The 25,433-nt window shown below is 37.5% G+C and overlaps 2 protein-coding genes across 2 annotated transcripts in view; one reads left to right on the plus strand and one right to left on the minus strand.

The window, feature by feature from the left end:
- The window catches only part of TNNI3K (TNNI3 interacting kinase), a 287,754-nt gene that overhangs the window by 54,737 nt on the left and 207,584 nt on the right, over positions 1-25,433 (minus strand). The window contains exons 22-23 of the mRNA XM_060142530.1: positions 4,059-4,118; positions 725-894 (exon numbers count right to left, since the gene is read on the minus strand). Coding sequence (XP_059998513.1) covers positions 725-894; positions 4,059-4,118 — 230 coding nt within the window. The remainder of the gene's footprint in view (positions 1-724; positions 895-4,058; positions 4,119-25,433) is intronic.
- LRRC53 (leucine rich repeat containing 53) lies at positions 10,959-24,256 on the plus strand. The gene is made up of 4 exons (XM_060142873.1): positions 10,959-11,046; positions 13,368-14,159; positions 18,793-19,290; positions 21,921-24,256. Exons 1-4 carry the CDS (start codon positions 10,959-10,961, stop codon positions 24,254-24,256), a joined length of 3,714 nt encoding a protein of 1,237 aa, XP_059998856.1.

The following is a 25,433-nucleotide window of genomic DNA, read 5'->3' on the forward strand; positions in this document are numbered from 1 at the left end:
TAGCTACCCAAACTGACTAGTACACCTATTCTGGATATTCATATAAATAGGATCATACAATATGTGAATTTTGTCTCTGGCTTCCTTCATTTAGCATGTTTTCAGGGTTCAACCATGCTGTAGCATGCATCAGTACGTCATTCCTCTTACGGCTGAATAATATTCTATTGTATGGATACCACATTTTTTATCTATTCATCTGTTGATGGATTTTTTTTCCCCCACCTTTTGGCTATTGTGAATAGTGCTGCTATAAACATTTGAGTACAGGTATTTGTTATCTATTTTCAATTCTTTTGGAAATATACCTAGGGGTGGAATTGCTGGGTCATAAGGTAATTCTCAGAACACTGAACTTTTGGTGCTCAGACCTTCAGAGTTGCTTCTTGATTCCCACACAAGAAATTCTTCCTTAAATTCCATAAGAAACTCCCAGAATACTTTCAATAAATTCCTTTTGTTGTTGTAGCTAGACAGTTCTTGCTGTAGTTAGACAATTCTTGCTTAAGCAAGAGTTAACCCGAAGCTTAGAGAACCTAGACTAACAGACAACAAAATTTCTAATTTTTGGTCAAAATATTAGAAGAAAAATAGGTTCAAAACTCCCCTTTCAAAATTTGCCACAGGGGTGGTAAGTTCCCTGTTGATACTAAGCAAATCAGGTGATTATCTTGATGAAATTCTGGAATCTGACTTGACTGTGTAACTGTCAACTACCACTTACCTTTGGGACCAGGCAGCATAGGACCTTGCATTTAGAGCATATTCCAATTCAAAACGACTCCGTAAAGCTGCCACGTGGCTCCGGCCAGGCCCTCCGCGGCTCAGCAGACAATCAGAAGAAGAGGAAGGTGAGAGAGACCCACTGCTATTACTTGATGCAGGCGACATCAGCTGAGTGAAGGAGGGGCAATTTCAATCAATTAATAAATCCAATAGGCTTAACATCATAGTATAGAATGTAGATTTATTTTAACTTTCCATTCGAGGATTTCTCATATTTTAATTTCTATTCATCTCAGCTTGCTTTTCCTTTCAGCCTCTGATGGCAACACCTGGCTAGCTTTTTTTGACCCAGTTCTGTGATAAGAGCTGGCCCATAAAACTTATGCTTGTCTTTAACAAAACACAGTAGGCTCAAATCAGATTCATAAAATAGAACATTATTATTTAATGGTTAAAAGATTCTCTACATTTTTCACTATGGTGATGAGGTTCATGGCAGAGTTCCTTTAAATTGGAGCTTACAATTATTGCCTTTACATAAAATGGATTTACACACTTTCCCAAAAATACATCCATTATATAAAATGAAGGCTGCTTTAATGTCCAGCAAGCATGAGGACTAAATAGAGTTGTTGTAAGAGAATTTTAAAAAATATTTACAAATAGTTAAGTATAGTTAGAAAATAGAAGAGTGTGAGGGAAGAAAATGAGAAAGAGGAAAAAATAAGAAAGTAGTTTTCTTGAACTTTTGACACCCTTGTTACTTATGCACTCTACATAACACGACTGAGAATATTAGTGCTTTGACATTATAATTTCATAAGACATGTAGAGAGCAGGCTTTGGTTTAAAAAAATAATATATATAAATTCTAAACTCTTCACAGTAGCCAAGACATTTCTAAGTAAAGCTCCGAGAATCATGTGATGTCAGTATTGAAATGAACCTTCAAACTCTTCAATGATTTAATCTCTTCTATGCATCCTTTTCAAGTCAGCTATGCAATCTGATGGGGAACCTCCAGTGATGGGGAACTCACTGTCTCCAGATCCATTCATTTATGTTAGGACAGCTCCGACCAATGGAAAGTTCTTCCTCACAATTAACCAGTTCTATTATTGTACTTCATTTCCATCTGTTGGCCCACAGAGAACTAGGCCATTCCCTTTCCTACATGACCGTTCTTCAGATTTTTAAAAACAGCTGTTGACTCATCCTAGATTTGTCTTCTCTGGGATAAGCATCCCTGGTTCCTCTAATTGGCTCTCACATACAGGATTTTCAATCCATTCACCACTCTGATCTCTATTCCCTAAAACTTGTGTTCCAGTTTTAATTATCCCTTTAACAGGACATAACTGGGAACTATTTTGTTTGGCCATCTCAGGAGAGAGAGGAATGATCACATTCTTTATTCAGATGCAAGACAGATACTTCATATTCTAACTAACCAAAAGTTTATTATCCACTAACCTTCATGATGCTCCTAAACCATATCTCCAACATTTGATTCTTTTACTATTGTTTCTTTGACTCTGGTGTATGATGATATATTTATTCCTATTAAATTATTTCTTAGACATGTCCTACTACTTTTCCCGCTTTCAAATATTTGTTGTCTCTCTCAACTTTACTATATCTACAAATGTGATGAGCAGAGCCTTCCTCACCTTGATCTTAACCACTGACTAAAAAGTTGAAGAGTAGAGAGGATAGAGCCTTATGGAGCTATACAAGTTAAGATCCTTAAAGATGATTCTAGTTCATTAATTAGTGCAATGCAGTTCAGCAAATTCTCTTTGCATATAGCCCATAGTTATTCGTCTTTTCCACTAGGGGAGATTGTGCTAAGAGGCTTGGTCAATATAACAAGACTAGCTAGCTTAGCAGATCCTACCATTGTCCCTGTTTCTGGAATTCTCTCTCTGATCTAACTGGATATATCCCAGGCTTGGCACAGCCTTGCTCTGTCAAACACAAAGGTTCAGAGTGAGAAGATACTTGGAACTCAAGCCTGAAAAGCGTCTCTCAACATCCCAAGCCTCTGGCAGATGCTCTTGTTAGTAGGGGCTGCTGTAGTCCCACCAAATATACTTCTACTTCTCTCCACCTCGTTTGTTTCAGGACTGAAGAGAAGGGAAAGGAAGTTTTATGTTTAAAGAGTAAAGCTTCCTCTTTGTAAGTTCCAGTAAAGATTCATGAGACAGAGCCACTCACTTCAGGCAGTAATCGCAGACCTGGAACACTTTTCCAAAAGATTAGGTTCCAGGGAATTCCCTGGTGGTGCCGTGGTTAAGACTCCGTGCTCCCAATGCAGGGGGCCCAGGTTCGATCCCTGGCCAGGGAACTAGATCCCACATGCATGCCACAACCAAGAGTTCGCATGCCACAACTAAAGAGCCCACGAGCTGCAACTAAGGATCCCGCCTGCCAGAAATAAGACCCAGCACAACCAAATAAATAAATATTAAAAAAAAAAAAGATTAGGTTCCAGTCACTCTTTGTTAAGATTTTAAGGAAAGAAAACTTTCCTTGGATGGTTCCACTTTGGGATTTAGTTGTGCAATCTCAGGTTGATGCTGTTTTTCCCCATTTTTGCCCCTCCATACACTCGTTTATACGTGAGCCTGTATGTGTGATGTCCATCCCTCTCTCCTGTAGCACTCACTTGCATTTGGGAATATGTTATTATTTTTGAATTAATGCTCATGTTTCAGTTCCCTTGCCTATTTTCAAATGCTATCTCCTGAACAGGTGTATAGAAAAATAAGGCAATTATAGAGAAAATTAAAGCAAACAGCTCCTTGATATTAAGGAAAGAAAATTCCATTAGTCTCATTACCAACACACATCACTTTATGTAAAATATGTGTGGTATAAAAGCAATGCCTCCCAATTAATTTATGCGCTAATTTTAGTAATAATTTTTCCGGTTCTTATTGAACATAAATGGACAATGGCTTAATGTTTTAGCTTACATTTCGTTGTTTGTAAGAAATTTTGTATAGAAGGTAATGATTTACATAATTACCTTCTAACACATTTGTTATTTTTAAATTTTTACATATCAGTTTTTTAAGCTATGCATACCCATGTCCATTTGCTTGCCTGATTATTTGTTGGAAGGGCCCCAATTCACTCTGAATTTGTCTTTGCCCTACAGATGCAGTCAATTCTCCTCCACCCTAAGAACTTAATTGACAGGGTGAAAATATGAATGGAGTTATGGACACACACTTTCTTTCCACAAGCACCACCTTAACTACATTCCCCAATGTCATTAGATATTCAAGCCTTTCTAATGGACATATTTCAGAAGCCAAAGTTCTTACCTCAGTGTTGCAGAGACACTCTTCTAACTTGGTAACAACTTCAGAAAATTCAGGTCTTCCCTGTAAATAAAGAAAAGACTTCTTTTCCCCAAAGAATAAAAGGGATGCAGCTGTCTTTGGATTTTAAAATTGGATATTTGCATGTGCAAAGAATGAGATTAACAATAAAGTAGATTTTTATTTAAAATACACTTGTATTGAAGTGTTAATTGAATGTTCACTTGCTGTTCATGGAGGGATGTTGAGTCTCCCTCTGATAAGAGTTTTAAGTCAGAATTTGCAACTACATTCAGATAATGAAATAGTGGAAAAGCTTTAATTAGCTTTGTGCGCTTTAACGCGGCAGGTTTGCCTCTTCAAAATCAAAGAATAAAAGTGAATACTAAAAACTATTAACTATCTCAGTGCCCTATAATACACTGTTCAATGTGTCTGTAGGGAAAGAACTGCTACAGTTGATTTTATAATTAGCTTTATTTTTGAAAATACCATCTCAGATTCAAAACTAAGATCAATAGCAACCTCATGACTATGCCCTACTTTAGGGGTTAAGATGAGCTTTTAATCTTCAAAAACTGTCATTAAAGATATTGTCCACTATGAACCTTCGTGTCAGATGAGTTTGGTCAAATAAACATTTCTTGTATTCTGATTATATTCCAAGCTTTGTTCTAGTTGCTAGAGATATATAAATGATTATGGATCTAAGGAAAAAATTCTCGGGATTTTAGAAAAAGTTGGTTTCTTTTGAAGAAATTATATGCCTTCTTTTTTCAGGTCCTAAGGACATGTTACATAACCTATCATTTCTCCCTTTATGAAACTTTCACTGCCAGGAGGTGGATAGCCCAATTTAACATTCAGGTGCAGTAACCAACTAATTTAGACTCTTAGTAGAACAATTTCTCCCTTAATATCTAGCCCTCCCCTGAGGACACTGCTTCCCCCAGAGCTCTCTCAAGAGGAAGCTGTTTTCTCTCACATATTCCTGTACTTCTAGGTGGGTGGGGATGGTACTGGGGGTAAGCAGGGGGCGGGGGGGGGGTCTGTGTCTTTCTCACTGACATTGTAACTTCCAAATGGTTTCTCCTGGAAGAGCCACCAGTTTGTCAAGCTTTTCCCCAGAGTCCCTCTCTTTTCTCTGAAGGTTTTGCATCTGGCTCACTGTCATGCTCTCTAGCACTACTCTCAGTGCTTTTATTATCCATGCAGATAATCATTAAGGTGGCCTGACCTCTGGGGCCCTTTGTCTCCTCTTCTGCAATGCTCTTATCCTCCACCTTCCCTTGGTCACTTAGCTCCCCGGTCATTCATACCCTAGGCCCTGTTACCAGCGATGCCTGCAACTCCTCCGTGCTCTGCATCCTCACAGTTTCAGTCAGATGGCCCTGGGGCTCTACCTCCTCTCTACCCAGCTCACTTTGTCCGGAGCTCTTACTCCAACAACTTTGACTGCATAAACCATCTTACCACTTAAGAAGATGCTGCTTTGCATTGTGAAGATTTTCAAATGTACCCTGAAGTAAAGGAAAATAGTGCAATAGACCCCTGTGTATATATATATATATATATATATATATATATATATATATATATATATATATCACTCAGCCTTAAAAACCATGTTTTTGCTACTATTGTTCTATCTTTTTGTCTATCATCTGATGTCTCCCCTATTTTTTGTTCCTGTTACCATCTTTTCACCATCATCCAGTCACCTTATTTCCTCCATGATTTAGCTTAGATTACACTGGCAATCATATTCACTCCATCCCACATAGCCTCAACTCTCTTGCCCTATCATGAATTTTGTACACAGTTGGAAAATTCCTAGTCTTGATTAAATCCATCCTGACGGCTCTTATTTCAAAATTATGACCCTCTAACCTGAAGTGGACCCTCAGTACTGTTTAGAGAGTCTATTTTGTATTCCTAGCTCACTCTCTCTCACTCTCTAAATGGCTGTTTTGGACCTTCTCCTCTTTCCTCAGACCTCTAGTTCCTGCTAATACTTCAACCACCCACCTATATCTAAACTCACATCATCTGCCTTCACTCCCTTTTCTACAGATGAACTTTGCCTGATTCTATCCGAGGGCAATTCCTTCACTGTGTACTAGATCTTATCCTTGCTAATCTACTCAAGTACATTGCTCTGACAATAATTCTCCCTTCTATTTTTTGCATCATCAACGTTCCCTTTCTATTGTTTTATCCTATCAACCTACAGACATATAAATTCTTTCATCTTAAAAACATATAAACAAAAACAAAATAAAACTCTTGACTCTACTTCTTCCTCAAGCTACTACTCCATTTCTCTGTTCACCAAAATTGTTCTAAAGAGTTGCCTAAATTTGCGGACTCTTATTCTCCTTCCATCTGTCCTCCATCCCAATCAGGTTTTCTCCTATAACACTCTGCTGAAACTGCTCTTGTCAAGGATACAGATTTACCTCCTCATTGCTAAATCCATCTTACTTGGCACAGCATTAAATGCAAATAATCATTCTTTTGTCCCTGAAACATTCTTCAACTGGACTTGAGGTCACTATTTTCTCATTATTTTAATTCACTATTACTTGCTATTTCTCAGTCTTCTCTTTAGATTTCACTTCTCCTCTTTATCTTTAAATTTTAAATTGCACCAGGCCTCAGTCTTTGGGTCTCTTCTCTATTTAATTTGTTGAGAATTTAATTCAGTCTCATGGCTTTAAAAAACAACTTCCAAATATCTATATCTAGCTTAGTACTCTTTCTTGAACTCTTAACTCACATATGCAACTTCTTGCATTTATAGTCTTCTCTGCTTCAGTAAATGGCAACTCTATCCTTTCTGCTTCCAAACACCACAGGATAATATCTGAATTCTCTCTTTGTCATACTCTTGCTTCTAATTCACCAGCAAATCATAATTATTCTGCCTTCAAAATGTATCTAGAATCTGAATGAACAAACTGCATTTATATTGGATCAACCCTCCCCCAGATAACAACTGTAAACTCTGGATAAAATGTAAAAGACTGTGACCTGAAAGAAACAGAGAGTGAACAGGAGCAGGTAGATTTTGGAGGGGAGTCACAGAAGAAATGAAGGGCATAGGATAAGGTTCTTATCTTTTTTTTTTTTTTACAACATTTTCCCTAAGGGTAGGCCCCATCTGCATCTTAGAGAGCAATTAAAATTCTGATGGCTGCAAGCCTACAGTTTTGCCTGCTTGAAGAACCCGAGGATAGAATTCAGGGCATCTAGGGCAGAGTGAATTAGCTATGGCTTTGTAACAAATTATCACAAGTGGTTTAAATCAATACCCATTTATTATCTCCGTGGGTCAGAGTCTAGTACAGGTTAACTGGGTCCCTTGCTCAGGGCCTCACCAGATTAAAATCATGGTGTTAGTTCACTCTGTGATTCTCATCTGAGGCTCAGGGGCCTCTTCCAAGCTCACTGGTACTGGAAGAATTCATTTCCTTCAGGTCCCTGTTTTCTTGCAACTGTTGTTCAGGGATAACGCTCAGCTTCTAAAGGATGCCCATAGTTCCTTGCCACATGGCTCCTATAAGCAGTTCACAACATAGCCATTTGCTTTCTTTCTGGCCAGCAAGGGCATATTTCTGTAAACTTTTTCCCCTGTGACCAACTGGAGAAATATTCTTTGCTTTTAAAGGGCTCATCTGATTAGGTCATACCTACACAGAATAATCTTTGTCTTGCCATATGAGGAAACATAATTATGGGAGTAATATCTCATCATATTCATAGGTTTTGTCCAAACTCAAACGTAGGTGGTATTCCTGGAAAAAAGTGGAAGGAATCTTGGGAGCCATCCTAGAATCCTGCTTATCACATGTAAGCACTAGAAAATGAGGGGAAATCCTAGAAGAAAGGGGTCTGGGAGAGGGAGCCCCAGAATATGCATATAAACTCTGCCTAATTCTCTGGCTGACCTCTGAACCACATATGCATAGGGCAGACTCTAAGCAGCCCAGGTAGGCTAAAAGAAGTGAACTGAGATTAGATCTTTTGCTCAATGTAGGACATTGTTCTTACTATTTTTTCAGTCTGAATTATCTAACTCTTATTCCTGCCTGTGGAAACCCTCTGCCCTCTTCAAGTCCAACTCACAAGACACATCCTTTATAAAGTGTCCAAGGATTTCGCAAAATAATTTTTCACTATTATTTAGATTTATTTCATTCTTTCTTGTGTTACAACTAGCTATTTACATGTCTATATCACTAGCTGGAACATGATTTGAGGGTAAGCAAAGGCCTGTTTACTCCTGTATACCTAGCATGTTCCACTGCACAGGATAGCTTAGTTGAGCTCAAATTTGTTACGTTAAATTGCATCATGATAATAAAAAATTATACAGAATCTGACTACCTCTCATCCTTGTCTGAACCATCATCTTTTGCTTGTATTATGATAGTTTCCTTCTAATTACTTTTGCTGCTACTATTCTTTGCCTATTAAAAGTATGTTCCCAACATGGTAGCCAATCCACAGCTACCATCAGACTCAATAGTGAAATACTGAAAGATTTTCCTTTAAGATTAGGAATAAGACAAGGATGCCCACTCTCATTCAATATAGTATTAGAAGTCCTAGTCATAGCAATTAGGCAAGAAAAAAGAAATAAAAGGCATCCAACTTGGAAAGGAAGAAATAAAACTCATTGTATGTGGATGAGTTGATATAGAAAACCCTGAAGACTCCACCAAAAAACTGTTAGAACTAATAAAAAAATTCAGTAAAGTTGCAGGGATACAAAATCAATATACAAAGATCTTGTTGTATTTCTGTACACTATTAACAAGCTATCAGAAAGAGAAATGAAGAAAACAATCTCATTTACAATTGCATCAAAAAGAATGAAATACCTAGGAGTAAATTTAACCAAGGAGGTGAAAGACCTGTACCCTGAAAGCTACAAAATATTGAGGAAAGAAATGGAAGAAGACACAAATAAATGGAAAGGTGTCCCATGCTCATGGATTGGAAGAATTAATAATGCTGAAACTACCCAAGGCAATCTACAGATTCAATGTAATCTCCATCAAAATTCCAATGGCATTTTTCACAGAAATAGAACAAACAATCCTAAAAATGTTATGGAACCACAAAAGACTCCAAAAGCTGAAGCAATATTGAGAAAGAACACAGCTGAAGGCATCATGCTCCCTGATCTCAAACTGTATTACAAAGCTATAGTAACGAACACAGTAGCCAAAATAATTATTTAAAAATGTGCTACAGATGAAGTAATGCCACTCACAAAAGCCTCCAATTACTCTCATCTTATATGGATTAAAAAACCAAAGCTCTTGCATTCATCTCCAAGGCATGCACAGCCTGCCCCTGCTATTTCCTGGCTTCCTCTTCCTCTTGTGTAGCAGGCCACACTGACTTCCTCAGGCTGAGAGCACACATGCCTTCAGGGACTTTGCATTTACCATTCTTCCCACCTGGACTGATCAGCACCCTTCATCTTTCCCAGGTCTTTGTTCAAATGTTACTTTATCAGTTTTTTCTTGTCACCATATTTGCCCTACTTATTCCATAGAACTTATCACCAGATGACTTAATACATATTTTCATATTTTTTGTTTATTGTTTATATCCCTTCGTAGCATGTCCATCCAATGAGGGCAGGAGTTTATCACTCGCTATTCTATCTCCAGTGCCTTCAGCAATGCCTGGAGCACAGAAGGAATTCAATAAATACTTGTTGAAAGAATGATAGAATTAATAGTTTTATGTTTTTTTACATTTTATTTTATTTTCAAACTTTTTGTATGGGTAGAAGGTTTTTTATTATAATTTGCTTTAAGTTTTTTTTTTAAACCAATCAGGGAATACATTATAAATGTATGGCTTTTTTTGGAACATTAAATCCAAGACGGTGTTAATATTTCATTGGAGAGCTGAAATAATGGTAAAACTATGATACTTACTAAACACTTAGAACATTTTATCTAACTCATAATGCTCTGTAATGTAGGCATTTATTATTTCTATTTTCAACATGAAAAGGAAAAAATAAGAAAAATTAAATAATTTATCTAAGATAGTATAATCAGTAAATAGGAGAGCTGAATTCAAAGCTAGGTAGAGCTTGTGATCTTAATGCTCCTTCATTCTCCCTCTCTATCTGTGGCATCTATATCTGTGAAGAATAATTTCATTGTAAATATATGTTTCAGTGCCTGAGATTAGGTTCTGCATACTAGAAAGAACACTGGATTTGGAGTTAAAAGACTTGGTGTTAAATACCTAATAGCTATGTGACTTTGGATGGTTTATTAACCATTCTGAACTTCAGTTTTCTCAGCTTCAAATTGAATTGCCAAATTAAAAGAATTAAATAAGGTAATGTATTTGCAAAAGTTCAACAAACTATCAAGTGTTTTACAAAGTAACTTAATTTTTTAATAATCTATATTAATGGCTGTGCCTTGGATGTGAGTTCTCTGAATTTATGGTCAAATGCTTTAACAGTTCAGTTTGTGTTTTTGTTTATTGTGGGTATACATATATATTTGTTGAAGCATAGTTGATTTAAAATATTATATTAGTTTTAGGTGTACAACATAGTGATTCAATATTTTTATAGATTTTACTCCATTTAAAGTTATTACAAATCATGGCCATATTTCTCTGTGCTGCACACTATATCCTTGCTCCTTATAACGGCTCAGTTTAAATTCTATTCAAATTACGGATTTCAGCCATTTATCTAGCATCATGTGAGAAGCCAAAGTGCCCATTAAAAACCAGAAATCACCAAAATGCCTCATGACCTGAATATACTGAAATCCCTGGATAATAAATGCCAACATTATGATGTGCATTGCTCTCTACTTTCCTTTCAGGTGGATGGCTCATCTCTTTGCTATTATGCTGCAGTTGGTGGCAGCCTGCCCTGCATCATGTATGGTGTGCACCAAGGATGTAACTCTCTGTCACCAGATAACCCATATAGTAGGTAATAAAACCAGTAACTCTAAAAAGCAGTGTTCAGTGTACCTGACAAATTCATTGCTATGCCTTTCTTTGTATTGACTGATCTCTCGGCTCAGTCTGAAAGAGGTAAACTTTTAAAGAGCAAGCTTTCTTTAGTGACTAAAGATTGATAATATTATTTTATTTTCCTGTTCGTCCCTGGTGGTCTTAACCAAAACTACTTTAAGACCTTCAGAGGTAACTGAGGTATTTTGCTCTTATAAAAGAATACCACCATTTTATTGTTACATACTTTTTTTAATAAAAGAAAAAAATTGATCATTTTAATTATATTTTGTCCACACTCTGTGCAGATTTGAAACCTACCACAGGCTGGAAGAAATATCAACGAATCAGGAACCTGAAGTGCAATTGTTCAGCATTAGTAAGATTAAGTGATGTACCAGCAAAACAGATTATTATCAAAGTGCATCTAATTTTGAAAGTGTAGTCTTTTTTTATTGGTAGTAAATGAGCTGTAGAAATGCTAACAAGATACACTGCCTGTATTCATTACATATTGCTTGCTTAAGTCAACAATTTAATAAGACATCTTATTAACAAATTTGAGGAGAATGTGATTTACATCCTGATATCCAAGAAGAGATAAACAAGCTATAAACCATGCCAATGGAAAAATTTCAGAAACAAGTCTAAGATCGAGTGGAAGAAAATGAGTTCTTTCATTTCTAAAATCCTATGACCCCATGAGAATTAAGAGGTAGATGGCATTGTCATTCCTGACAGGAAAGAGACAGTTTCAAGGCTAGTTCCTTGTATATTGTCTCCGATCTGTATAGAAAACACTTAACAAACACTAAACTCCCATCCTCTCAGATAGATCTGACTTCACTACATTTTTAAATTTTGATCAGAGATAGCTGTTTGTAAGAAACAAATATTGCTCATCTACATTGCTACACCTCTATATATTCCTTCTCATTTACGAAGTGTCACATTTGTGAAGTTAGATTTCATAAACACAGAGACTTAAATGGATGATTTGCAAGTGGAGCCTGTCTGGTCCTAGACAAGAAGTAATTGACAGAAACAATAGCCTGCTCCCTCAGAGTCAGAAATCTCTAGAGGACTGAGGATCTTAAAAACAAAACTCCCTCAGCCCACATGAAAAACAATGATGAAAGGAACAAAATGCCAAACTGGTTAGAATTAATAGAATTCAAATAATCAGTAATAAATACTAAAAATAAATACTAAAAAAATAACACCCCCAAACAAAAGCCCCATGACTCGTGCTATGGAGATGGGAGCAATTCTTCCAAAAGAAGGCACTGTGGAAATCCTTTGTCTTTTACATTTTTTTAAATCTCTTTGTTTCAGTGATGTAGTCTGAATTTCATAAGGGAATTGTGATTTACTTCCCCCATGGTTGATTGTTCTAATATCACCTGTAGACCTCCCAGGGACAATGGACTCTTCCATCCTTATGACACTGTCATTTGCAGTCAAAACAATTTTAGCATGATAAAGATGTGTTACAATAACTCCTGATTATATTACATCTTTATCGAGTTAAAACGCTTTGATTTCTAATGACAGAGCAGTGATAGCTCTAGGGTGATTATGGTGAAGGGATTTAACAGTTGGAAGCCCTGAGTACCACCTGTCATTACATGATGGACTTCATTGGAGGGAACAGATATTAGACAGGAGGCCAAGATGGCCCAGACTATAATGAGAACCCCACTGACAGATCCTCAGGTTGTCTGGAGAGAACATAGATCCTTACCAAGTTGCCAACTTTTAGCCTGGAGCTAAAAAGCAGAAACCAACGGTCCTTCTCACTTCTGCCACCCCAATCCACACCTTTATGTTTGAAAGAAAAGATGATTGGCTTCACAGCATAAATATACATTGCTTGTGGAAAACTGGTTAGGAAGCTCAGATACAGGCTCGGCTGTTGAGTGACTCTGTCTTGGGCCAGCAGGGCTGGAGCAGGTCAGTACACAGCCTCACAGAGAGAAAGCCTGAAAAGCCACTTTCAAAAAAACATCAATGATGATAATCCAAAACAATGAATTAAACTTAACATCTAAAGGAACAGATGGGTTTGTGTTTCTCAAATAAACATGTCATGGTAACAAAGAATATAAAAATCCATCATTCTGAAAAGAGCCACCTTCCCCTTAAACTGAGAAATCAGAGAATCATTTTCATTTTGTTTGTTGTTCTTACCCAGGTGATAGGATTGTACTCAGAGGGTATTGATTATCTCTGCTCTCCACTGTGTTCCCCTCCCACGTGTGTGTACTCGCTTCTAGTCTGTGCTTTTCTTCTCCACAGCAGCCCCTGTGACCACGAGGGTTTTAATCATCACTGATGGATATCTCTCCTCTATAGAGAGCACAAATCTGTCCCTCTTGTTTAATCTTGCTCTGCTCTCCTCCAGCAGAAATGGCATGGAGGATGTTCGGGAAGACGCCCTGCACACCCTTTCAAAGTTGCGGACGTCGTTGCTGGAGCACAACCAAATATCCAGCTCTTCGCTTACCGATCACAGCTTCAGCAAGCTTCGCAGTCTGCAGGTGCTGGCGCTTAGCAATAACGCTCTCCGCGCCCCGCAAGGGTCTTGGTTCCGAAACACCAGGGGCCTGACCCGGCTACAGCTGGATGGGAATCAGGTCACTAAACTGACAGACAGTTCTTTCGGAGGCACAGATCTCCACAGTCTCAGGCATCTGGATTTATCTAACAGTTGTATTTCCTACATTGGGAAAGATGCCTTCCGGCCGCTGCCTCGACTACAGGAAGTAGTCCTGCCCGGTGTTTTTACTCCACTGAAGCAGTTAATCCTTCTGAGCTTAGATAAGAACCAGTGGAGCTGCACTTGTGATCTCTACCCCCTTGCCTGGTTCTTAAGAAACTACGTAAAGTCTTCTGCTCACACGCACAGGAATGCCAAGGACCTAAATTGTCAGCCATCCACCATGGCTGTGGCCACTGCGAAGAGTGTGCTAAGGCTGTCTGAGACTAACTGCAATTCCAAGGCTGCCAACCTCACTCTGGCTCTAAAAGACAGAAGTCCCCTCTTCCCAGGGCAGGATGTGGCCCTGCTGACTGTCCTTGGCTTTGCAGGTATGACAGGGAGAAGTGTGCCCAGCTTTTCTCCATATTCTTGAAGTACACTAAATGATGCCTTTCTCAGGCAACTGGGGAACGTTTCCAGGGCTTGTGGAAGGGAGAGGTTGTCAGTAGTGTGGGAGGATGTTAGTTGATTTGGCATAGGTTGAAAAAACTACCTGTTGCAAAGAAGTTGTCTAACATAGAGGAAAGGGTCTTGAACCAGAATTCAAGAGCTCTAGTCCTGGTATAACTAGCACTGTGATCTTGAGTACATTAACCTGCTATTCAGACTTCAGTTTTCTTGTCTGTAATGAGGGAATAGTCTATATTTCAGTACTGGTACATTCACTAAGATGCTGGGAGATAGGGGTTAAAAAAGTGATGAGACATAGTCTATTTCCTCAAGGCACTCCCATCGGTGTGCTTCTCTGTGGTGGAGTGAGAATCAGTGGGCTTTACCAAGTGCAGGGGGAGATGCTATTATGACAACCAGGTGCATCCTGCTCTATAGTGCTTGTATAAGTACTATAGAGCTTATACAAGCTCTATAAGGTTATACAAGAGCATATATACAGCTTATACAAGCATGAGCTCCGCAGTTAGATTATCCAGGTTTGAAACCTGGCTCTGCTCTTACTTGCTGTGTGACTTGGGCAAGTGATTAATCTGCTATGAGCCTTGGTTTTCTTCTATTTGGGGGTTTTGAATTCTTTTAAGATTTCAGTTTGTCTAACTTGTTTATAAACTTGGAGCATTACCCCACCCCCCAACTGACTAAGGAGAGGATACTATCCAATCCTTTAAATTTTCTATGGTAGTTTAAAAATTTTTTAAACTATGCATCAGCTATCATTACAACTCACTGGATGAATGATCTAATGTGATGCTTTGTGGCATTAGTCAAAGACCAATTATGCATGAGATTTGTCAAGATATCTAGATGTTTGTATGCTTTCAGTGCATGGTGAAATCCTTTGTACCTGTGGGTAGCCATGGTGATGAGAAGTGTGTGTGTGTGGGGATGTGTGTGTTTGTGGGGGTTCCCCAACACTGGAGGACCAGAGGCTTGCAAATGGCACTCAGGACTGAACTGATATACTTTGAATATGTGCCATAAATAATTATTCCATAGCAGGTTTCCGTTGAATCACTTGAACATCAGATTTTTAGCTCCTTTTAATCAGGATAGATGGAGACCAGTGTCAGGTCTAGACAGTGAAACTACCATCAGCAGTAATCAAATTCACTTGGAAGTGAATTGGAATTCTCTCAGGAAGATAAATTGTTTTAGAAAATGTGTAACCATGTCAGTAATTTTACGTGCTAAGAAATAATTTACCACAAAAGACAAAAGCACTAGAGCAACAGAGTTTCTCCTTAAATGTGTTTCTTAGAATACTTAGTATGTTATAGGTATCTTTTATGTCTAGTTTTAGAGAAGATTTTGCCAAGTTAGCAACTCTGCATTAGTGTAGAAATAGATAAAAATTCTGGAAGGTTCCAAAGGCTTTGTCAAAATGATAGGAAGCTTAACATGTTGATAAATTATGAATATTATTACATGCATGTTAAGTTATTGTGTGTGAAATTACCATAAAAATGTAATGGTTTTTTTTGTGTTGTTGTTGTGTTTTTTTGTGTTGTTTTTGTGTTGTTTTGATGTTGTTTTTAAGTGAGATTCCTCTTTAAAACAGCTCTGACTTTTGATACCGATTTACTCCTTCGAAGGTGCTACTCCTCCTGAAGTGAAAGTGTAGTCAATAATCTATCCCTCTAGATTGTGGGAAAAAGACTTAGAACTAAAATTTGGCCTCTGATTCTATTGTCTTCTTTGGCTATAGATAAATCATCACAATTCCAAGTAATATGTAAAATCATATTCGGTGAATTTAAAACTGATAAGTGGCTAATTGGCACCTGGCCTCTTGACACTTCCTATTCTGTGAACTGGAGGATAAAAAGAGAAAGCTTTCATGAAGCTCTAACATTTCCAATTCTTCAATGAGATTTTTATCATTAATTTTGCATTTTTGTTGTCTTTCTAACTCAGAAATATTCTTAGAATACTTTTTAAAAACTGCAACAATGCCCATGGCAATGAAAATTCAGCCATCTTCTTGATAGTAGGTTCAGCCTACCTACGAGCTTAATCTGCTGTTTTTGCTCTCTGCAGTAATAGAAAGTGACCATACCTGAGTGGTAATGTGACACAGACATAGCTCTAGCATCAATAGCGGGAGAGTGAGTGGTTCCTCGTGGTTTGGACACAATTTACTGAGAAACTCTATCCCATAATCAGATTATGCCTACTCTCATTTCAGTGGCTGATTCATGCATTTAAGAAAATTTAGGTCTTTCTTTCCTGTATTATTTGGTTTAGTAACTGCATCAGCCATAATAATATTCTCTTAATGATTTGTTTTGGAATTTTTTTCTTAACAGCTGAGGCTTTTAGGATCTAATAGGACAATACCAAGCCTAAAAAGCAGCAGCAGCAATTACAACCACAATAACATATAACAATGACGATTCGCTGAATCTTACTATATCAAAATACTGAATTAAACATGTCACATATATTATCTCACTTGATCTCTGAGTGGTATTAGTTATTCCTGTTTGATAGAGGAGGAAAAATAAGGCTCAGAGAGGTTAGAAAATGTTCCCAAGAAAAGTATCAGAACAGAGCTTTGAATCCTGAGTTTTCTTACTCCATGTAAGAGATACAGAGATGTTTCTAAAATTTTATTATTTTCATGTTTTTAACATTTAAAAACCAAAACCCTTGGAAAAACCCAGACTCTAGGATTTGGCAATTAAAATGTTCTGATCTAACTTTTGCCACTACTTTTAAAAAACATGGTGTTTTTAATAGAGATTTCATAATTTCAATGTGTTGTAGCACTTTCCAAGAGTGTATTGTTGTCAAAGAAATAAAAATGGGGCTTAAAACGTTACGATCTGGTAAGCTACAAAAAGGTTGGCAGATTTTGCCAGAAACTGCTATTCTATTTGGTTAATCTTCATCTTTAACAGAAAAAAATGAAACAACTATGCCTGACCCTTCTCTTTTCTTTCAAGTTTAAAAAATATCATCACATTTTCATTAAAGTTGTCTGCAGTGGACAGAACCAGGCATAGTGCAATCAAGGAGTCTAGAACGCTGGTATCATCTTATTCACTGTCCTCATCTCCAGAGTCAGGGAACTGAGTTTTCCAGGGCAACTGACTTGCCCAGGGTCACACAGCAAGTTATAGGTAAAGCTGGACTCTGAACGCAGAACTCCAAACTCGGTCTATACTGACGCCATGTCCTCCTGATCATCATTTTGGAGATTTTTAAGATGAGACCACTCAGTGCTTTTCATTATTAGGATTCATAAACAGAATTCCTTCTGTTTATTTAAGAATATTCAATAAACAATTCTGGTATGCCTCTCTGTGCCAGTGTTGAGTGCACTGGAGATACAATATCAAATAAGACTGAAAAGATCCATTTCCTCATAGTGCTTAATTCTAGCAGGGGAGGACAGACAGTGAACAAGCAAATGAATAAGTGAACACAATAATTTTATACTGTTATAAGTGCCAAGAAAAAAGGAAATCACTGTGTCAGAGAGAGAGTTGGGTGTAACTCAAAGACTTTGGTGTGAACATCTATGTGGTTGAGGATGCCGTTTGTCGAGATGAGAAACAGTGAGGTAGAAACAGGTTAGACTCTGCACTTGAGTTTGAGAAACACTGCCGTTTACAATGTTATTTAGAGGATAAGCTAGCCTATAGAGGACATGAAATGACTGTACCAGGAATTCTGAGATTAGATGTCAATAATTTTATTGTGGTAGTTCAAAGAAGGGAGTGATCTTTGCAAGATGGGAAAAAAATAGCAAAAGACTTAGATTTTAAGGGATAAATGAAATTCAAATAAGCAGAGATAGGAGAAAGTATTAGAAGCATCATAGAGAATACACAAAGGCTTAGAAGTACATTTTAAGACTAATTAATTAAAGAGTTTGAAACATAGTGTTTGAATGTGGGAAATGATAAAAAATGAGGCTAGGAAAGAAGGTTATGGCAAGAATATACTCAGTCTTGAATGCCAAGGAGTTTGACCTTTATGCTAATAGAAGCCAATGATGTATTCTGAGATAGGGGATGAATCTTTAGAGGTGATTAAAATATGGCAGTAGCTTGTAGAATCTTCTTTTCTTTGGGTGGAGGAGGTTATTATACATGAGAATTTCAGGGTATAATGCTAAATGTGGTCTATTTTTATTGACTATGGGATTAAGAAATAGGAAGTTTCATTTCCCATAGGCAGAAAAGGAATTTTAATGCAGGAATTATTTTATCTTGAATGAATTTCAGTCCATGAAAAAAACCCCTTTTTCTGTCAAACACATTCCAGATGGTATTGTTTCTTATAATTTTTAATCAATACAAAGAAAGATCCAAATTGGAAAACAGAACAATGTCGATTAAATATCCTCTGTCTGGACTAATATTTTTCCAAATGGTGATAGATTTCCCACCCATTTGGACACCCTTTAAGCCATTAACCTTGATATTTGTGGATTTCACATTTGATGATTTATATGTTTCTTCCTAAGATGTTATCTTTTAATAGTCTCTCTATTTGTCACAGGAGCTGTTGGTCTCACTTGCCTGGGTTTAGTTGTATTTAACTGGAAACTCCAACAAGGCAAAGCAAATGAACACACAGAAAACCTTCCTTGCAGAACCTTCGATGAATCCCTGCGTGATCATGAGGCAAGAAATTACCACGCTGAGGGATGCTGTAACTGCCACTTAACCCAGGAAAACGAGATAAAGGTCATGTCCATTGTGGGGTCCAGAAAGGAAATGCCGCTCTTACAGGAAAACAGCCATCAAGCAGTACTGGCCTCTGAGTCCACAGCCCTTAACCTGAAAGGGAAGGGCCATGGGGCAGACGGTACTTTCTTCTGCTTTGGTGGCAGACTGCTGCAGTCAGGATGTTCAGAGCCTCCTGGGAATATGGCAGCTTTTAATGAAGCCAGCTTACCTACAAGATATTGTCCAAAGAGAGTTGAAAAGCTGAGGAATCGTGAGCCTGGGGAAGTCCAACCTCAAACTCTGCCACAGCATGTCACAAGAACAATAGGTGAGTTGTCTTGTTTTAGAAAATCCCACTCTGTTTAAATCCCTCTGAAAGGGTAGCCTCCTTTGATTTCCTCAAAAGAGAAATGCCATAAAAGTCATCGTGGCACCAGCCTATTCCTCTCCTAAAGACAATGGACATGTATCTGTGCGTATGGAGTGAGGTGTAGATGAACACTTCCCAACCTCAGGAGCTGAGAGTACACCTTGTGCCCATCGGCAAGTGAATTTTGTGACCCGACACCTAACAATGTGTTTTTTTGGTTTGTTTGTTTTTAAGAAGCCTTTTAAATAGCAATAGTGCTCTTAAGATTTATAGGAGGCTGAGTATTGGCTTCTATTCCAACATCCTTCGAGTCTAATGCTAGTTCTACAGTAAGCAACCTTCCCAGAGCGTGACATGTTAGAAGAATCGGCCTTCTAATGCTAGTGATTCATTTCAGGAATGATGTCAAGACACATACTTTGCTTGCTGAGCTGTCAGGGATGATAACTTCCCAGTTCAGGGAAAGTCAGGACTTAATTCATTGTCCCATGTTGGGAGCCGAGTGAATCTGGCTGTGACATCTACCCACTGTACATGGGCGATGTCAATATTTAGGTGGAGGCAATGAATTAAATGTCTTCCCTTTTCTCCCTGAATAGTAAGGCAATGCTTTCAGGCTCAACAGTGAAACCTTTGACAGCTGCTCTGTCAAGAGGTTCCTGTCATTTATTTGAATTGGTTTACAACAGGCAGAGCTTTCTCTCAGAATATGAATGACAGAGGTGCTGCACCAAGAAATTCTTACCATGGGGATCTGGCCCTAAGGATGGATCTGGGGACAATTGGAAAAGAACAAAACTGTATGTTATTCCATATGTGGTATAAAGCAGGATGTGAGTTTATGCCATTGCATCCCCCAGACTTCAGATCTTACCAGTTTCGGGGGCCTGATGATTTGACTGAAAAGAGGAATGGCTAAGTAGGAAAACATCTGCCATAGAAACCCGATCAGATAGGTTTTATTTTATAAAGCAATAAGCACTTAGCCTTTCAATAGAATCATACCTTAGGTAGATGTTTCATTTTAGCTTTGTCCAGAGCCTTCACTTCTCTGTAGGAAACTCCTATACTAAAGGGAAAGTGGCCTCTTAACCATTTAAAACCCAGTCTCTTGTTTCACTCAAATACTGGTTTGTCAAATCAATACAATTACTTTTAAGAAAGACTTGAAATTTTGCTACATGCCAGGCATTGTACTGAAGCTGGAAAGGACAGTTATTGGAGAGAAAACGTTCAAGACCACACCTGCTCCAGAATAGAAGTCTGTAAGAGGCAATATCACTCTAATTAGGGCTTCTAACTCGGAAATATAGAATTACGGTATGTCAGGGGTAGAGGAGATTTTAGAGGTGATCTAGTCCAATAGCTTTTAATATTTATCTTTGAGCCACAGAACTCTCTTAGGATATGTTAAAGGCTAGCAGTTCTTTCCCCGGAAGAATTTTATACCCACATAAAGTTCCCACTAGTCTAATCTCCTGATATCCAGCGAGTAAATGGCTTCTTCAAGGTTACTCAGAGAGTTGAAGTTAGATCTTAGATTAGAACTGGATGCAAGTTGGGGCTTATTTCACCTCTTTCTTTCTATCACTGAAAGGAATACTTCTTTCTTCCTTTGGATAAACCAATTTCACAAAACAAGAAAAAGTACACTGGTAAGATGTAATTTTAAACTTAATATGCATTGTGGAAGAGGATACGGTTTAGTATCAGACAGACCTGGGTCAAATTCTGCCATATCATTTAGTTGACATGTGACTGGGAGAAAACATGCAACCTCTCTAAACTTGTTTCTTCCTCTGTAAATGTGCTAGGAAAATAGGACTTGTCCAAGGGATCAGGTCTCTTAAATGAAAAAATGAATGTACAATATTTAACACGATGCCTACCTCTTATGCTCAATTAATGGTGAAATATTACTAATATTTTTGTCATTAATATTATTTAACATGTATCATTAATAAATATTGTATTAACATGTACCATTTAAGAGTCTCAGACAGATTCTTTCAACACAGACCAGGCCATAGTCCAAACCACATATTCATTTAACAAATATTTAATGAATATTAAGTGATGCCAAGTAAACCAGATACGGACTCTGCCTTATTGGAACCAGTAACATCACAAGTATTTCTCTGTTATTGTTGAGGTTATTATCTGCTTGAAACCTATATATTACTCAATATTTTATTATGTTCTTCCTAATATTTAGTCCCAAGTGGTAAATGAATTGAGAAAGAAATTACTATAGCCACTTGGAAAGAATTTAGATATTATTCATATTTAAAGCTAACCTAATGGACAACTAATCTAAAGATTTACAACTATGAATATTTTAATTTCTAATTCCACAACTTTTACATCAGCATCACAACTGATTAAAATGTGGCCATAAAGAGTGCCATTGCAAACACACCAAACTGCCGAATGTCCCTTGAGGATTTGGTTAAAAATTAGGAAATTTTCAAGAATTGCCATAATCAGAGGAGTCCTTTTTGCACCTCTCATAAGGCTTCTAAGCGTCTGTTTGGTTGGGGTAATAAAACTCTGCTCAGTGCTAAATTCCTGCATTTATTGTTCAGCAGATATCAGCAGTGACACATTTAGTAGAAGATATGCAACATCTGCTTCAGCCTTGGCAAGAGAAAATCTTGAAAAGCATTTAACAAATGAATCATGGCAGCCTCCAATAGAAAAAGGACACAATGGCTTACAACCACACAGGCTGAGACATTTTATTACAGGCTCATCATCCAAGCCTTGTGAGCCTGAGGAACACTCTGTACAAAAAACCTTACAAAAACATAGATCAAAATATGATGATCCTTGTGGGCTGTTAACACGAAGCAGGCCTGGGTATTTGCAGCCAAACAGTTGTCTTATCTGTAAATATGTGCCCTGTGATCAATTTCAAGATTATGTGAAAGAAAGGAAGCCAAATCGTCGAGAACTTTCGAAGCTCAAGAAAGAGCAAATCCAAATTAACAGAGCAATAGAAAAATTCCTCATGAGTGAGGACAACATGGAGTTACTGGGGTTATCAACAAAAATCAAGAAAACATATTCCCCTAAGAGGGTTAGCTTCCATCATCCTGATTTAGTAGAAAAAAATAGTTTGGTGATGTCATCCAAAACATCAAGCCATTGGAAAGAGCAGAAAAATCAAAGTAACCACCTGACCAACTTGGATCTCAAAAAATGTAGCAATCCTCAGGAGAGAAACAAAGGAGGAAAATGGCTTACTGATCCACAAATTCTGCAAAAGAAGAGAACCAATCAATCTGACTTCAAAGGGAAAATTAAAGGACAAAATTTAAGGATAAAATTAAATTTAAACCCTTTTAGAAAAGTTAGAGTCCATCCAGAAAAATCCTTGCCAGAATTCCCAAAGAAACGCAGACAAGTGTTGTCACCTTCTAATAAATTCTCCAAAGTTTCTGAGAAAGAAGCCAAAATAAACCTTGTGTCCTCTGCAGATTTTCACCAACAGTCAGAGAGTAACAACTATGTTAGATTCACTGCAAAACGGCTGCCTCTCAAACATACCCCAAAGCAGACCCCATATTACAGAAAAAACATTAAAAAGGCTCCTCTCTTCAGTGCTGACAACTTGTCAGTGGCCAACCAGAGCTCTATGGAAGGCAACTGTCACCCTATGGGTCATATTCCTGATGGAAACCCATCAACATTGCGTCAGCCAACACCCACTGTGACTGAACACAGGCAGTCACACTCCCCCGTCTCGACTGAGCAAGTGGGAGGTGCAGCTCGCCTTGCACTGGGCATTCCTTGTTATTTACCAGCGACTTTGGAAAACATAGGAAGGGATATTTTACCATCCCATCATTTTAGGGGGGCTACTGACCAAGGGGTGACAGAGCCCACTGAAAACATGGAGCAGGACAAATCAAAGACCAGTGAGCTAAATCAGTTTTCTTTGTCCCTGGGGAATCAAATCCACAGGACTGAAACCTACAAGGAACATACTTTAGATCAAAATCAAACCTTACAACATGCAGAGCAACTCTCAAGTCACGAACAACTTGGAAACGAAGAAAAAACGTTAATGACAGAACCCAAAATATCACATCCAATTGTGGAAATTTGTGTTATGGGTGAGGGAAATGATGTAGAAAAGAAACTTCCTAAAACAGAAACTTATGATTCCTCTCCTATTTCCCGAACACAATCCAAGGGCAACTTTACATTTATGAAGACAAATTCTATTCCATACCAAAATAAAAGAGAGCTTCCCAAGGATATCAGTACCTCTCTTAGTACTCAAGCCATCTGGCCTCTAACCAATAGTAGTGAAAAAGGAATTGACAGCACAAATGCATTGCCCAGAGATGATGGCACTGAAGCACTGCAGATAAAAATAGTAGGGAAAGAAGAGAAAAAAATGTTCGATGAAAGCAAGGCAAATTTTAGTATGTTAATTAGCACCACACAGATGACCTTAAATAGCACCACAAAAGAAAAGCAACAAACTTGGGAAAATGGAAAAAGTGAAAAACATATATTATATGATTCAAACTCTGTTGAGGCGACTATTACAGCTAAGGATTTGAGAATGACAAGTTCCCATGAAACCAAAAATAGACTACCTTGTAGTGAAACAGATCTTAAAATTAACAGTAATATGCATGATTTGAGAGAAGTTCAAAATTTTCAAACAGATAAAGATAACAGTGCACATAAAGAAGGTGCAATGACAGGGGAGACATTACCAGAGTTAAGAGACATTAGTTTTGAGGCAGAAAATAAGGTGTCTCTAATTCTTAGAAGAATAAATGAAGCTGAAAACTTTGCTCCTAAACCTACATTGTGTCCACCATCTGCTGAATACGTTAATTCATCACCTTTAGAAGCAGAACAAAGTGAAAAAAATAACTCAAATAATAATCCTTTTCTACTTTAGCTTTCTTCAAAAGGACACACAGACACTCCCTAGCCTTTGCATGCATTTCAAATGCAGTATTTTGGAGGAAAAATCTTCATTAACTCTTTGTTATCAATAAGATAAAAGTACACAGTTGAATATAATGCAAAAATCAAAGAGCCACGAGATATGTTTGACACAATTAATTGAGTTTGCTTCTCTAAGGAATGGCAAAATGGGAAAGAAGAGTTGTGCCTCATCCTGGAAAAGAAAACAAACATTAAAAAAAAAAGCCTTAAGCAAATGAAAGATTAAATAAGAAAAGTACTTGAGCAGATTTACACTTGATGATTATTTTATGGAAATTACTATACACATCTCAATTAGTGGTATAACAATATTTCTTTCGACATAGATGATTATACATTCATACTTGTGCCTGATCTGTTTTCCTAATTATGGTATGAAAATAAAAATTGAGCTTTGTTTGTTAACTGTAGTCTAGCTGATATGCATATTGGCATATTTCAACCATTTGCGACTGTTCTATTGACAATTATGCTAGATCCTAAGTAGAAGTCTTTACAAACTGTTATTTCTCTAAGAGAAAAATTTAAGGATTTCCAGATGTAGTAGGTCATTTCTGTAAAATCTGTAAAATCCTATAAATCCACTAGGTGGAGACCTCGACTTCAAACATTTTAGAACAAATGGGACTTCAAAATCAACACAATAGCTCCAGAACAAAAGGAATATTAACAAGCTTTATTGCCAATTGTTATTAACTTAAGATTTTGAAAACTAAATAACCCATTAGCATGTAAGCTTTCAAGGCTTGAGCTCTTGAGTTTGGCATGCCACTACTGTTTGGTGTGAGTATTCTTCCTTATGCACAGGAGAGAAATGTCTTTATAAATATTAGATTTAAAAGCCATAGTAGAATAAGCATTTCTTATTCAAAGCCACACTTATTTGAAAGATAGAGGTATACTCAATATTATTAGTGATATCCTAGTAAAATGTTGAAAGCCTAACATCATGGTATAGAATACTATAATATTTCATATTTTCTAGTGGGAAAAAAGGTCACAAATGCAACTAACTTTCTCTTCCCCTTTCTCTATATCGAAGTCTCTATATCTTTATAGCTACATGCGGCAATATTATAAAGCTTAAAAGCTATTAGAACAATGTAAATATTGCTTACATGCCCCAT

Source organism: Lagenorhynchus albirostris, chromosome 2, assembly GCF_949774975.1.
Source record: "Lagenorhynchus albirostris chromosome 2, mLagAlb1.1, whole genome shotgun sequence".
Lineage (NCBI taxonomy): Eukaryota > Metazoa > Chordata > Mammalia > Artiodactyla > Delphinidae > Lagenorhynchus > Lagenorhynchus albirostris.